Source organism: Barbus barbus (genome assembly GCF_936440315.1).
Source record: "Barbus barbus genome assembly, chromosome: 28".
NCBI classification, from domain to species: Eukaryota; Metazoa; Chordata; class Actinopteri; order Cypriniformes; family Cyprinidae; genus Barbus; species Barbus barbus.
The window spans coordinates 4,658,086-4,671,458 of NC_136756.1; the positions used below are offsets into that span (position 1 = coordinate 4,658,086).

General features: G+C 40.6%; 1 protein-coding gene across 1 annotated transcript in view; it reads left to right on the forward strand.

Annotated features, from left to right (window-relative positions):
• Positions 1–13,373, forward strand: part of LOC306848232 (prickle-like protein 2) — a 55,648-nt gene that overhangs the window by 23,229 nt on the left and 19,046 nt on the right. Inside the window, exons 2-5 of the mRNA XM_079382651.1 lie at positions 3,723–3,836; positions 11,060–11,197; positions 11,525–11,728; positions 11,898–12,084. Of these exons, the coding sequence (XP_079238777.1) occupies positions 3,723–3,836; positions 11,060–11,197; positions 11,525–11,728; positions 11,898–12,084 (643 nt within the window). The remainder of the gene's footprint in view (positions 1–3,722; positions 3,837–11,059; positions 11,198–11,524; positions 11,729–11,897; positions 12,085–13,373) is intronic.

A 13,373-nucleotide genomic window follows, 5' to 3' on the forward strand; every position in this document is an offset into this window, starting at 1 on the left:
TTACCAGAATTTCCCCAGCCCTGACATCATCAGCATAACAATGTGATTCAAATGCATAGGTGTTAATCCAATCAGCCTGACAGTATCGCCCATACCTTCACATTATCATAGAGACAAAGGCACAGCTGTGCCTGACCTTTAGCATTCACCTTTAACTTGGGACCCTGTCAAATGGACAGGAAGTGCATAAAGACAAAAGGTTAATGTCTCAGACACCTGGGCTGCCTGACTTGATCTTAGAATGTCATCATCTTTACCTCAAAATGTAAAACACAATGTTTCAGTTTATATACTATTACATTGGAACCTAGATTTATCATTTTATAAATTTGTAATCCAACAACATATACAGTTAGGTCCATATATATTTGGACACTGACACAATTTTCATAATGTTGGTTCTGTATGCCACCAGAATAGAATTCAAATGAAACAATCAAGATGAAATTGAAGTACAGACTTTCATGTAAGGGGCTGAACAAAAATATAACAAAATGCCTAGGAATTACAACCATTTTTATACACAGTCACCCTATTTTCAGGGGCGCAAATGTAATTTGACAAATAAACATAACAGGCAATGACTGCCTTAAGTCTGGAACTCATGGACATCACCAGAGACTGGGTTTCCTCCTTTGTGATGCTTTGCCAGGCCTTTACTGCAGCTGACTTCAGTTGTTGTTTGTTTGTGGGTCTTTTGTAGTTTTGTCTTTAACAAGTGGAATGCATTCTCGATCGGGTTGATCCATTTTGGATCACTTGGATCACTTTTGGTTGACTTGGCCATTGTAGAATATTAAACTTTTTTTACCTTCAAAAAACTCCTGAATTGTTTTGCTGTATGTTTTGGGTCATTGTCCATTCGTACTATGAAGCGCCATTCAACCAACTTTGCTGCATTTGGCTGAATCTGGGCAGACAGTATATACGCTTCAGAATTCTTCTGGCTGCTTCGTTCTTCTGTCACATCATCAATAAACACCAGTAACCCAGTGCCACTGGAAGCTATACATGCTCATGCCATCACACTGTTCCATGTTTCACAGATTATGTTGTGTGCTTTGGATCATGGGTTGTTCCAAGCCTTCTCCATACTTTTTTCTTCCCGTCATTCTGATACAGGTTGGTCTTAGTTTCATCCGTCCAAAGAATGCCTTTCCAGAAGTGATCTGGCTTTATTAGATGTTTTTTTGGCAAATTCTAATCTGGCCTTCCTATTCTTGAGGCTTATAAATGATTTGCTGCTTGTGGTGAAGCCTCTTTATTTGCTCTGGTGAAGTCTTCTCTTGATTGTAGACTTTGACAGTGACACGTCCAGCTCCTGTAAAGTGTTCTTAACTTCAATTGATGTTGTGAAAGGATTTTTCTTTACCATAGAGAAGATCCTCAGATTATCCACCACTGATGTCTTGTGTGGACGATGTCTGATGTCACCAGTGCATTCGTCTTTTCTCAGAATGTACCAAACTGTTGATTTGGTAACTCCTAATGCTTCTGCTATCTCTCTGATGGATTTGTTTTGTTTTTGAAGCCTAACAATTGTCTGACATCTTCCAAATGCAAATGGCACACTTAGAATCAACTCCAGACGTTTTACTTGCTCAATTGATGTAGAAATAATGAAGGAATAGCTCACTGTCCATGAGCTTTTGAGTCAATTGTCCAATTACTTTTGGTCCCTTGAAAAAGGGGAGGTACATATTAATCCCTTAACCGTTCCTTCACGTTTGATGAGTATACCCTCAAATTAAAGTTCAGAGTGTGCATTTTAAAGCTCATATGCATTATATAACTGTAACTTGAATATGTTTTGGTCAACAGCTAAAATAACAAAAAATGTGCCCGTGTCCAAATATATATGGACCTAACTGTATGTTGTTACATTGTGCTTACATTTAAAGTACCTTCATATAATGTATGAATATAATAATATAATAAAACCTTCATATAATAATATTTCATACTATACTGATGGTACCTCAACCATAAACCTACCCATATTTCAACTTCAATCGTGGCAAATGAAAATCTGCCAAGAGACATACACAATGACACATCCACAATAAGTGCATTGCGTCATAATTTTAAATTTATGTATATAATAGTTAAATATGCCTATATATAGTCAAGTGACACCATAAATTAGACAATAAATGTAAATTAATAGTTTAAAGGTTTTATTGAGAAAATAAATTTACAATTTATTCAAACACTACCACAGTATAGACGAGAATGCAAAAGCACATTCCATACATGATTTTGTTTAGTATTACATATTAAGCCATGACCACCATTTTAAATTTGACACTGATGCATCTTTGCCAAATAAAAAAAAATAAAAAAATGACGAAGTTGTGTAATGACTGACCTGAAGACCAACACATTGATCAAGTCCCCTTGATTTTACACACAACTTTTAAGTGGTTAATGCAACAGTCGTTAGACCCACTTATTTAGTGGGGTAAAATTATCTCCCATCTTTTTCTTTTGACAATAGATGGCACTACTTTCTCTTGACCATAGATTATCACTTTTGATGCATGGCTATGCTATTTTTCATTTTGTAATTTCATGTGAATATTAAAGGCTTTTGAGGGCCACAGTGGAGCAGTCAGCTTATGGGACCAAGGAGGAAGTGGGAACTCTGAAAATAGAGGTGGAGCCGGAGTGACTAAGGACAATGGTTTTTAAATTTAGAAGAGGAGGCGGGAGAGAGAGGCTGGGAGGGAACTCTGGAGAAATAGGAGATTTTGTGCTGGATGGAACCAGTGGAGAAACAGGAGATTTCATGTTGGACAGGTCAGCAGGAGCACAGGTGATTTCATTACGGACGGTATAAGTGGGGAAAATGTAACTCGGGCTCTGGGGTGCTAGTTGACTCTGTCCTCTTTTCAGGCTCATGCATCATGGCAGACTGGGGTTTTCTGTTTGCGCTAGGCTCAGGCAATCGCACTGTGAATGAAGCAGAGAATGGAGATCCATTGTTCACAGCACCAACTCCACAAATGTGGCGAAACTCCCCCGAGGACCATCTCTGGGCAGGCATGCCTAAAATCACTCACTCAGGCTAACGCAGTAAAAAACACAAAGCGAGCAAACTGGGAAGTGAGTGAGGCATGCCACATCTGAAAAGTTCCTTGTGTGGTTCTTGACGGTTCGTCCTTTTTGCTCCAAACAGAGCAGAACTACTTGTATACCCATACTTTTTAAAACTGGTTATTCTGTCATGGGCTTTGTGTTATACTGTAGTAATCACACAACATAGGAGAATACAAACACATCCAAACATACTGTTTATTAATCCACAAGGATTAATTAATTCTCAAGAGAAACTGAGCTTTAACCCCAAATATCAAGACAATAAGCGGCAGGAGAAAAAATAAATAAATAAAAAAGAGAGTGTATATACAAGGACTTATCGAGAAGCATCTGCAAATCATATGTAACCAAAGGAACAAACCAAGGCATGCTCCAAAACTAAATGGAGCAGAAACAAAAAGTGGCTGATCCATCATTTTTCTGCACATGCTAAATTTATATGTAAATATGTTACAGTTTAAAAGTAAATCCCCATTGTTCTTAAGGGGGCCATGTCCCCCATCTTCCCCTATATACACAATGTCTGTAGTCTTTATTATGACAAACCTTTGATATCGTTCCTCGCTGTTTATTTGAATTATTTATCAGTTTATCTCTGTCTATTTATGTTTGTGTAAACACAGGTTCATCAGTATTACAGCTTTTTCCCAGAGGATAAGGTTCCTTATGTCAACAGCATTGGTGAAAAACATCGGATCAAGCAACTCCTTCAACAACTGCCACCGCATGACAACGAGGTCTGTTAGTATGGTCATGACTCAAAGTTTTTAATAAAAAAATGGATAGCTACAGGAGATATCTAAACACTACAGCTGGTTCAGTCCTAGAGACATAATTATGTGTTTTGATATAATCTTGAGTTAAACTTGTCTCAATTGCATTTTAACACTAGACCAGAGGTTTTTAGCCCTGCTCCTGGAGCCACACTGTTCTGCAGAGTTTAGAATCAGCCTTAATAAAACACGCCTAAACCAACTAATCATGCTCTTCAGCTTTAGAGCAAGATGAAACTACACTTAGCAGGTGGGTCTCCAGGAGCAGGGTTAAAGACCTATGCACTAGAATTATGTTATACTCAATTATTTCAGACCCTGCAATAAATCATGGCAACAAGATATGATATTCTTTTTTTTTTCCAAGAAATAAAAATTATAATATAGGATACAACAGGGGTCATTTGACTTTATTCTCCTTTAAACCTCTAGAATGCACAAAAAGTTACCTCAGCACTGTCCTTAACAACAGCTTTGACCGTGGAAATGCATGCATGTGGAAATTAGTTTGATTCTTGATGCGATTCATGTAGCAATTTAATGTAGCAAATAAAAGTATTGACTATATATTGAGACAAATGTCTTATTAATATTTTCAGTTTTGTTGAAGGTAATGAAATTAGCAGTTTTTCAGAAGGAAGAATATGTAAGTACATGGTATTTGGGGTAAAAACTTTGGCATGACCGGTGTCTGAAGCACATAAACACGACAATAACACTGGCCAGGCAACAGCCTGTGATGTCACTACCGGCAAGACCACAGTATAAAAGGGAACTGGAAGAATACATAATCCGAGGCTTGGCAAAAAAAGAGGATGCAGTGTCTCGTTCCATTCTCAGGGAGCCATGTTAAACTGACACTTTCCCGTTTGAGGGAACTCAAACTGCATTGTCTAGTGTTCGTTTTAGGGAATGGAATACCCATGCTGCAAAGCTAAGGGGAGTTCATGCCATGTTTTCTGATGCAAACACAAAGCACCAACCACAGTGTAATTATCATAGCCGCCCCCAGATGCATCGCTGGCTGTCAGTGACACTATCTTTTTCATCCAAAGGCCCGAGCAACATACCCAAAATAACTTACCTGTTAAGTGCTAAACAACCTGTCCCAAGGCAGATCTTAAAGGCTTAGAATCATATAACAATGTGATTGCTTTAAGGGGATATGGCTGAGCATCTAGGCCATATTACCAGACCCTGTTCTGTCACATATAGGGGGACTTCATATATCAACCCCTAATTCTCCCAGGGAGGCTTCATAGATGACCCTCCCACAGTGAGGGGAACGCTGCCAAGCTCAACAATATGAACAACCGAACAAGGAGGCAAAAGATGTCCTAACAAACTGGTATGACTTGCACATGGAGCACCAGGTGTCCTTGACTCTCAGATTGAGAGGAGAACTCACATGCTCAGCATGGCAGTGGCAGGCTCATAAATAACCCTCCCGTAGTGAGGAGAGCACTACCAAGCTCAACCAAAAAGGCAGCCTTACAGGGCGGCAGAAAAGAGGCCTCTCAACCTGATATATTGTAACTGTACATGGGTCTCTGGGAGTGAAGTTCTTGACTCCCAGATTGAGAGGAGAATTTACACTAAACACTCAATCTCACAATCTCAGGGGGTGGGGGGGTCCTGTACATCTAGGCTCGAAAGGAGCCTGGTGAAGAGGATTGTGGGAGCAGCAGGCTCTTGCACCACCCTTAGGACCAAGGGGAGCAATGCTAGCTTGACCATGAGAGCAGGTCAAGACACAAAGCCGTAGATGCATGTGATTAGGCTCCTCAGAGTGAAGTTGTGTTCACACTACCAGCGAGTTTTGTCGCTGAATGTCGCCACGGGCTGGCGATGAGGCTGCTAGTGGGCGTTTTCAGTACTGGTTGCCTTGACAGCAAATCAGATTTCTTGCCACTAAATACAAACATTTTGGAAGCAAAAGACTAAATATAATATGAATATAAATTAAATCCGTACATAAAAACAAAAATGAATGAGAAACAGAGACTACTTTTTTCCATTGAGTATGTTTATCTACGGCTGAGAGGAGAACGATCACGTGAGCTCAACTGTCTTCTTTCCTATTGGCTGTCGCTCCCGAAAGTTGCTCTTCATTTGCATAAACTTGAACTTTGTCACGTCGCTGGACACGCCCCATCGGGTCACCAACGGTCGCTATCGCTTATGTTGCCGGAAATCGCCAGCTCTCCATTGAAATTAATGGGATAGTGTTGCTTTGTCGCTGAGTGTCGCTTGTAGTGTGAACGGGGCTTGAGTCCTCAATAATAGGCCTTCAGAAAGAAAGGAGTACCATCACACTACCTCAGGGAAAATTATGTACTCAAAAAGGTTCTCAAAGAGAGGAGAGTTTCGCCGGTTCAACCTTAAGGGCAGTACAACAGGGAGGTACATCATGGGCCTCATGACCTGTCATAAGTGCAGAGTGGAATTTCAAAAGCTCAGCAACTCAATGAGAGGGGAACTCAAGCTCAGTACAGAGTTTAAATCTCAAAGAGCCCCTCAGAGCAAAATATGAATTAGCTCAACACATGAGCAGCCTGGCCAGGCTGGCTTCTTGAAGCCAAAACACCCAGCACGGTCGTCAAGGAGCAGAGTACGCAATATCGCTTGGGAGTGAGAGGAGTAACGCCCTGCTCAACCTGCAACTATCAAGAGAACCAGGATTCTATGCCAGAGATATACCCATGAACAGCCCTCAGGAACACGAGGGAAGTCCAGTCAGGCTCCTGCCTACTGGGGAACAGAATGCTCAACTAAACCTACTATTAGGTAAGGAGCATTGGCTCAACCCGGGAGCGTAAGAGGACCTAAAGATAACCTAATTAGGGAGGTCTAAAAGACCACAAAAATCCAAGAGGTCACCAGAACAAAGGCCAATTAGGGCCCTTATCTCCTGACTTTCCACAGGAGAGGCCCATGGGAGGGAGGGGCCCCTACTAACCAGTATTGAGAGTCAGTGGTACTGAATGAAGGCCCCAGGTGAATTGAAAGACATAGCAAAGGTTAGCAAGAACACTAGCAATAACATTATCCTTGGTAATGAAATGGATCTTACTCACCCACCATAGCTCCAGCACACAGTCTTCTGGAGACTTGGGGTCACCTAGATCCAGACCATTAGTAGGCAGTCCTATGGGGTTAAAGGGACAACAATGTTGCTGCACCACTGTATAATACCAAAGTTAGGGAACCAGGTTCTGCACTGGTGATGTACTTGCAGGTGGCCCTCAGGAGCACAAGGGGAGTACAGTCAAGCTCCTAGCCTCAGAAAGCATGGTACTCTACCAGACCACTCACGGGTAAAGGAGCACCAGCTCAGTTCATGGCCAAGCATCAAGGAGGCTTGCAAACCTAGACTTGAGAAAGAGGAGGAGCCTAAATGAGAAGGCCTTGTAGGAGGCCATATAGCACAAGAGGTCCCCAGGGTGGGGGATGTCCCAAAGCATGGGCGCTACGACCCCTGACTTTTAGTCATAAGAGACTCATAGAAAGCCATACAACCCTGAAATAAAAGTAAAGGCATGCATCATAGGCTTCCAGGGTGCAGTCAAATGTGGCTAAAGATGAGGACATAATATGAATCATATGTGTCCAAACAACTGCAGATTAGATATCCACATTATACAATTTCTTATGCATAAGGAATTAGACACATCAGGAAATTACTGATAGGGAAAAGTTTTCCTGTCAGTTCCCTTCCATGCTCCACCTATAAATCCTGCGAATAGTCTAATTAATTGCCTCGTCAACAGTAGGACTCGAACAGCAGGCAATAGGCAGAGAATTATCTCTGCAATCACAATGCACAGACTGCATTCAGCTCCTACGGGAGCTAACCACGCTTCGTTCTAGCGCTAGATTCCCTCAGAAATCAAGCTAGAGCAGAAAGTGAATGCGTCGCTATGAGCTCGTTCAACTCCAACAAGAGGCAAATGTACTCAAGCAAATGCTGTCTGCAGTCTTGGGTAAATGGTGAAGCACTCAACCTCCCCTCTCAGTATTCCTGCAAATGCATTACAATGAGTAGAATCTGCCTCCTTGTGAGTCAAACATTCAATTCATGCTTATCCACAAGAAATAAGTGCAATGAATGCAATGAGCGCATTCAACTCCCTCGAGCTGAACGCGCCTGCTTCTCACCCACACACATAACACACAAGATACGTGAAACCGCGGGTATCAGAGCAAAGCCTCCGACGAGAGAACATGCACTCCTAGTTGTGCTTAGCTGCTAACATAGACAAATGGCAGTGAAGAAAAAAAGAAGAGGATGACATATTCTCCTGGTGCTCTTTCATACTGTGGTTATGCCAGTAGTTATGACATAGGCTGTTGCCCGTCCAATGTTATTTCTGTGTATAGGCAATGCTTCAGACACCGGTCATGCTGAAGGCGTTCCCATAGCGACAGCGGACAGAGTTCCTTTGAAAGGGAATCACATTTTAATATATTTATATTGTCATAAATTCACATTGAATCTCCAAATTAATGTATAAACTACAAAGATGGTATATTGTAAATATGTGTTTAATGGCATCTTTTTACTTAGTAGTCTATTATTATTGTAGGCCAGTATCTTTGATATCAATACTGCTACTGATGTCTCTATTAAAAGCATGTTTCCCTCCATTTTTTGCCATTATTTTATAGCCATTCAACATTATAGTATAACTGAAGGACATTGTTTTAACATTTAAAAGGCTTAAATTTAATTCTTAAATTAAATTAAATTATACTATATACATTTTACCACAAATACTGCAAATCATTCAGCTTTGAAGTCTACATTCTTTGTAATAAACCAAAAGATCAATTAATGTTTAGATCATCTGTTACACTGATGTCTTCTTGCTATACAAATTTGCTGGTCAGAATTCACTAATCTCCACTGCTATGGAATGCAACATTGAATGAGTAGGAGTGTAAATGAAAAGACAAAGTCTAGTGTGACTCCACTTTTAATTACCACACTCAACTTGTGTCATACTTTATAATTATACTCATACTACATTATCGGTGGCTCAAGACAATTTTTCTTTCATACAACTCAATTTCGAACGTAGCAATCATCTTAGGTCTACAGACCTGTGGCCCTAACGTCCTGCAGCATCTGGACAGACCAGGGACTTATGTGAGGATCCTGTTTGTGGACTTTAGCTCTGCTTTTAACACCATTATCACGGAAACCCTTCAAAATAAACTAACTCAGCTCTCCGTCCCCACCTCCGTCTGCCAGTGGATCAACAGCTTCCTGACAGACAGACAGCAGTTAGTAAAGCTTGGTGAATTCACATCCAGCACTCGAAACAATCAACACTCCTCAGGGCTGCGTACTCTCCCCACTGCTCTTCTCCCTCTACACCAACGACTGCACATCTAAAGACCCCTCTGTCAAGCTCCTGAAGTTTGCAGACGACACCACACTGATTGGCCTCATCCAGGACGGTGACGAGTCTGCTTACAGACAGGAGGTTAAGGAGCTGGCTGTCTGGTGCAGTCTCAACAACCTGGAGCTTAACACGCTCAAAACTGTGGAGATTATTGTGGACTTCAGGAGAAACCCCCCTGCTCTCCCCCCACTCACCATCATGAACAGCACTGTGACTGCAGTGGGGTCATTCAGATTCCTGGGCACCACTATCTCTCAGGACCTGAAGTGGGACATTCACATTGACTCCATTGTCAGGAAGGCCCAGCAGAGGTTGTACTTTCTTCGCCAGCTGAGGAAGTTCAATCTGCCACAGGACTTACTGAAACAGTTCTACTCCGCCATCATCGAATCCATCCTCTTCACCTCAATAACTGTCTGGTTCAGCTCAGCTACCAAATCTGACCTCAGAAGACTACGGAGGGTAGTCCGGACTGCTGAGCGAATCATTGGTACAACCCTCCCCACTCTCCAAGAACTGTACTTATCCAGAGTGAGCAAAAGGGCTGATAAAATCTCTCTGGACCCCTCACATCCAGCACACTCCCTCTTTGAACTGTTACCGTCTGGTCGACGCTACAGAGCTCTGAGCACCAGAACGACCAGACACAAGAACAGTTTCTTCCCTCAGTCAATACATCTCATGAACACTCAATAATAAACATGGAACACACAACTAATACATTATCCATTCACCACACTCACTTATTTTATTTTTATTTTTATCATTTCTAATTTGCACATACCTGACCTGTACATACACAGTTGCCTATATTATATATTATATATTGTGTATTTTTATTTTATTTTTATTTTTTTGCTGCTTTGTACATTGGTTATTGGCTATTTCTTGTTATTTTGTTTTTATTACCTGTGCCCTGTCCTGTTACTGTCTTTCTGTTGCACTGTGGAGCTTCTGTCACTACAACAAATTCCTTGTATGTGTAAACATACTTGGCCAATAAAGCTCATTCTGATTCTGATTCTGATTAGGTAAACAATAAATACAGTACGTGTTACTTTGGTAAGAAATTATCAATTGTGCATTTGAATCAAACCCCAAGTGCTTTAATGTCAATTTATGAAATAAAAAAAAACTACATAGTATTTACTACATACATTTCTGGTCTTTAATACACACACACACACACTCATGTTGGTTTTTGTGGTTTATGGGGACTCTCCATAGGCGTAATGGTTTTTATACTGAACAAACTGTGTGTGCTATTTCCCTACACCAACCCTACACCTAAACTTAGCCCTCACAGGAGACTTTGTGCATTTTTAGATTTTCAAAAAAACACCTTTTAGTATATTTTTTTAAGCCTTTTGAATTACGGGGACATAGGCAGTGTCCTCATAAACCACCTGTAATACCTCTGTCATACCCATGTCATTATACAAATTTGTCCTCATAAACCACATAAACATGCACACACACACACACACAAACAAACAAACAAACACTGACACTGACACACACACACACACACACATACATACATATATATATATATATATATATATATATAGTATATATATTGCCGTTTTAAATTTACAGTTGTAAAATATAGTTCATTCATAGCGGTTTATGATTGCCAAGTATTGATATTGAATGTGCAGTCACAGGTGTGTGTTCATCAGCATTTTATAACACTGGTGGACGAATCTCATCAAGTAAATATTTACAGTAGTTGATCTTTGATGATGCTTACTTATTGATGATGTGTACTGATGTCAGGTTCGTTACTGTACCTCACTGGATGAAGAAGAAAAGCGTGAATTAAAGATCTTCAGTAACCAGCGAAAGCGAGACAATCTAGGCAGAGGCACTGTCCGACCTCTACACCTCACTGTAACTGGAGCTATATGTGATCAGGTATGTATACGAGTACTAAATAACACCTCATATACCTCACCCTAACCTAGAAGCTGGCACACATTTATGAAAATGCAAACATTCATTTGTTAGTGGAGATGCAAGCTTCCATTTCTAATCCTCATCATCTCACTGATAGTCACTATGTGGCCACCACCAGTAAAGTAAAACATTCACTGATCGACCAGTGAACTACTTTTCTAGACCAGTGAACAGGATTAGTAAAAACGAATAGCCATGCAAACCCTAGATGTAGTTTAAGTATATTTTTCAGTAATGATTAAACACAGAGAGGCTGCCTAATGACACCATGTCCTTCTCACACAGTGTGGAGACCAGATCAACGGTGGCGACATTGCAGTGTTTGCCTCACGGGTTGGCCATGGCCTGTGTTGGCACCCTCACTGTTTTGTGTGCTGTTTGTGTTCTGAGCTATTGGTAGATCTCATCTACTTCCACCTGGATGGCAAGATCTACTGTGGCCGCCACCATGCTGAACGGCTTAAGCCACGTTGCTCAGCATGTGATGAGGTAAGCCAACAGTGTAAAATCCAAGCAGCTAAAATCAACTGGCTGAAATCAACCTTGATCCCGTTAGCATGCCTAAACATTTCCTGTAGGTTACCTTTGACAAGTCAGTACCCAGAAGCCTTGCTTCAGAATATAAAACTCCTTACTTAATTTGTGTCTCTTTTTGTAGATTATCTTTGCAGATGAGTGCACAGAAGCAGAGGGGCAGCACTGGCACATGAGACATTTCTGCTGTTATGAGTGTGAGGCCCCACTAGGGGGTCAGCGCTACATCATACGTGAGGGACATCCTCACTGCTGCAACTGCTTTGAGTCACTTTATGCAGAATACTGTGACTCTTGTGGAGAGCATATAGGTAAGGAAGGACCTCCATGAATCTTGTTTTCTTTCTTCCCTCATTACAGTACAACTTCTTCTAGGTTTTGCTTTTGTTCAGGTAGAATAATAGAAAAATTATTCCACAAATGAGTGCTGCAAATCAGCACTGCATTCAGCAAAATGAACAAATATATTATACATAGGGCTGTCAATAGATTAAAATATTTAATCGTGATTAATTGCATGATTGTCGTGAGTTAACTCGTGATTAATCGCAACTTAATCACACATTTTTTATATGTTATAAACGTACCTTAAATTAATACTTTTCAAGTTTTTAATAATCTAATCAACAAGGCATGGACAAATATGGATGCTTTATGCAAATGTATGTTTATTATTATTGAAACCATAGTCAACATAGAGCATAAAGACTAGACATGTTTCAAAGGTCATAGATCAAAGAACTTGTTCATGTCTTTTAGACACATGAAAAAAGAAATTCCAGGTTCCTATTACTTCTCTTTCTTTGCACTGAGCAATTTACTTGTTTGTACAAACTTGTTTACATTTTTGCACAACAGGGCAGCTCACGTCTTCTGAACATGCAAAATGTACATTTATTATTACATTTGTTTGCCTCTCTATGCCCACATAGGTACTGTATTTTGATGCAGCTAAATTCTCAATAAAACTGTTTTCGTTGATATATTTGATTGTTTCTGTTGTCAGACAACGGAATGGATATGAAATAGTGACTGAAACACGACCCAGTGAGACGAAATAACCAGCTCTCCCTTCCAAGATGTTAATCTGCACAAAAATCCTGATAATCGAGCCGTCGTCTGATGAAATCAAATACACTTAAGACAATAGCTGTACTGTGATTTCGGCTATACTTGCATGTAAAATTAGAGAAGCAACATAATATCTGTGTTTAACTGAAAGCGCTGCTCCTCTCCCCCGCTCGCTGAACAGATGCACAGAGAGAGAGAGAGACAGGGGTGTGCGCGCACTGGGAAAGAAAGACCTCACGCTCGTGCAGCGGTTCCGGCGAGCCTCAAATGCTTGGGCAAACCTTAAAGATTTGCAGCTATGCGCTTTTTTTGAAGGGAAAAAAGTATTTAAAAGGGTCGGCAAAGTCGCTAAGTTGGCAACACTGTGCATCTCCATTTCTCCACCTACGGGCAAGGTCACGGGTCAAACAGAAAATGCACGCTGCGTTAATCGCATGTTAATAAAATTATTGCCGTTAAAATGAATTTGCGTTAATGTGTTAACTTTGACAGCCCTAATTATACAAGTTTTTTTCTAAGATCACATTAG